General features: G+C 46.4%; 1 protein-coding gene across 1 annotated transcript in view; it reads left to right on the top strand.

Annotated features, from left to right (window-relative positions):
* LOC119421816 (keratin, type I cytoskeletal 13) overlaps window positions 1-2,400 on the top strand; it is a 3,881-nt gene extending 1,481 nt beyond the window's left edge. The window contains exons 3-8 of the mRNA XM_037689179.1: window positions 475-631; window positions 717-878; window positions 955-1,080; window positions 1,576-1,650; window positions 1,732-1,889; window positions 2,072-2,400. Of these exons, the coding sequence (XP_037545107.1) occupies window positions 475-631; window positions 717-878; window positions 955-1,080; window positions 1,576-1,650; window positions 1,732-1,889; window positions 2,072-2,144 (751 nt within the window). The 3' untranslated portion in view covers window positions 2,145-2,400. The remainder of the gene's footprint in view (window positions 1-474; window positions 632-716; window positions 879-954; window positions 1,081-1,575; window positions 1,651-1,731; window positions 1,890-2,071) is intronic.
* The last annotated feature ends 231 nt before the right edge of the window (window positions 2,401-2,631 follow it).

The raw sequence follows: 2,631 nt of genomic DNA, 5'->3' as shown, positions 1-2,631 counted from the left end.
AACAGCTCAGGGGCCACAGTTACTGGGAGTCAACAGCTCAGGGGCCAGACATCCAGCAGTTAGTCATTATGTGAACAAACCAAGTATTGCAGTCACATGTCACCTTTTAAATTTGTTTATTTGTTGCATTGAATCATAAATGCAATAAACTGAACCCAAACCCAAAACTTTTTTTTTTATGAACTCTTTGTTGGGCCAGACTGAAGTACCACCACATGAACAGCCCTGTTTTAGACCACCTCATTTCTAAAACTATATTTTATTATTATTATTTATTCTATTTTATTACAACTTTAAATTTCAGAGTTGTTACCATAATCCCGTTTTATCCTTCAACTTATTTAACAAGTCTGTTTGTTTAAGACTTATTTTCCTCTTTGAAGTTGTAATTTTGAATCTTGAGTAACGTTTTCATTTATTTTGATTTGCACCTGATGTATGAGTTGCACTGTTTTAATTTTGAACTTCCTGCAGATACGAGAACGAGCTGTCCATGCGTCAGTCGGTGGAGGCCGACATCGCCGGCTTGAAGATGCTGCTGGGAGAACTGGGCGTGGCCAAGACTGACCTCAGCATGCAGATCGACAGCCTGAGAGATGAGCTGGAGACCATGAAGAGGAACCATGAAGAGGTAACCAGGACCTTGATTGTAGCATCAGAACTTGAGGAAACGCACTTTTATAAGGAGCCATTTTAACCCCTCCCCCCTCCTGCAGGACCTGGCCTCCATGCGCACTCAAGTGAGCGGACAGGTGAACGTGGAAGTAGATGCTGCTCCTCAGGAGGATCTCACCAAGGTCATGGAGGAGATCAGAGAACACTATGAGGCTGTCGCCGCCAAGAGCCGCAAAGAGCTGGATGGTTGGTTCCAGGCCAAGGTAGGAGGCGGTGCAGGTGGAAGTTTGTGACAAAACCCTTCAGGTTCTCCATGTTCACGATGTCTTCTCTCCTCAGTCTGAGGCTCTCTCCAAGGAAGTCGCCACCACAGAGATGACCCTGAAGACGACGTCCAGCGAGGTGAAGGATGTGAAGAGTCAGCTCCAGGCTCTGGAGATTGAGCTTCAGTCTCAGCTCAGCATGGTGAGTCACAGAAAAACCTGGGTCTAAAGGGTCCCAGAAAACACTGGGTCTAGATCATCTATTGAATTAAATGGTGTAAACTGCAGAGGACAGAGCACAGAGCCCTGAGGAACACCATGACTTGGGGAGTTGAATAGTGTGGTGCTTGTCAAACTACAGAAATGTGATTCAAAGCAGAGACAAGTCCCAGGCATCCACGTAGAGACAAAGACGGGAGTTAACATTGAGGCGGAGAGAATGAAACGTTGCAGCTTCTCGAGATAATTAAAGACGTAGACAGGAAACAGGTGCAAATGCAGTTTTAGGTGTTCATCAAGGTGATATCAGGTAAAACCCAAAGATCAGGACCACTTCAGGTGTCCTGAGAACCAGAGACCTTCCTGCTTTTGATTATTTAATTTGAAATCTGTTCAGTTGATTGTTCACTGAAAACAACCTGTGGATGTCTGTACCTGTCCACGTGTCTCACCTGCTGTCCTCGACCTCTGTTCACAGAAAGCGTCTCTCGAAGCCTCCCTCAACGACGTCAACAGGCGCTACGCTGAACGGATGAACAGCTTCCAGATGCAGGTGAGCCGGACTCTGAGGCTTTGTTCGTGTGTTGAAGCGAGACCGTGAGGCGCAGCGCTCACGCTCCGTTTACCTGCACAGGTGACGTGTTTGGAGGAGCAGCTGATTGGTCTGAAGGGAGACCTGGAGAGACAGGGACACGAATACCAGATGCTGCTGGACATCAAGACCAGGCTGGAGATGGAGATCGGGGAGTACAGACGGCTGTTGGACGGAGAGGCAGCAGGAACCTTATCTGGGTAAGAACCGAAGGTCTGCGGGACAGTTCTTAAAAACTAACCTTCATCACAGGATCAGGTGCAAACACGTCAAACTTCTCACCTGAAAGACGTTCCTAACTCTGCAGGTGGACAGATCAAGATTCGGTCACGAACTTGGGTTGAAACGTTCATTTAGATCACGAGTTTCTCTTCTGCTGCAGGTCTTCATCTTCTTCTTCTTCAACCACCGTCACCAAAACCCTGGTGACGAAGGTCATCGAGGAGACTCACTAAGAACCGATCACACGCGTCTGTCTGACTGGGGGCGGAGTCAAGTCTCAGCCTATCACCTTCCTGCTTGCTGAATTGAGGATGACCTTCACATGGAGAGGAGTGTCTCACCTTTCACCTCTTGTTTCCTGCTTCATATTAAACCAGATAGTTTAAAGATCTGAGGGAAAACTTTAATCAAACTGGGTTTATGTTGGGAGAACTGTCCTGCTGGTCCACCAGAACTTCTGTCTTCAAGAAATAAAACCACTAAACTCAACGTGTCGTTCTTTGTTTCTACAAACTTCAGACAGAAATTCGGTAAACAATTTTAACAGCTGGTAATAAATCACCAAAGATCAATATGAGGTACCCTCGTCAACCGTTTGGTTCCGGGTCAGAACCCTCCCATCTGGTCCACTTTGAGACCTTCAGGTTGTTTCAGGACGTGACCCGTTGATTAATCAATTGGATAAAAAGCCAAAAGAAGCAAAACACCAACTTAAAGCTA

This window comes from Nematolebias whitei, chromosome 15 (genome assembly GCF_014905685.2).
Source record: "Nematolebias whitei isolate Nwh7 chromosome 15, NemWhi1, whole genome shotgun sequence".
NCBI classification, from domain to species: Eukaryota; Metazoa; Chordata; class Actinopteri; order Cyprinodontiformes; family Rivulidae; genus Nematolebias; species Nematolebias whitei.
This window is presented reverse-complemented; position numbering and strand designations above follow the sequence as displayed.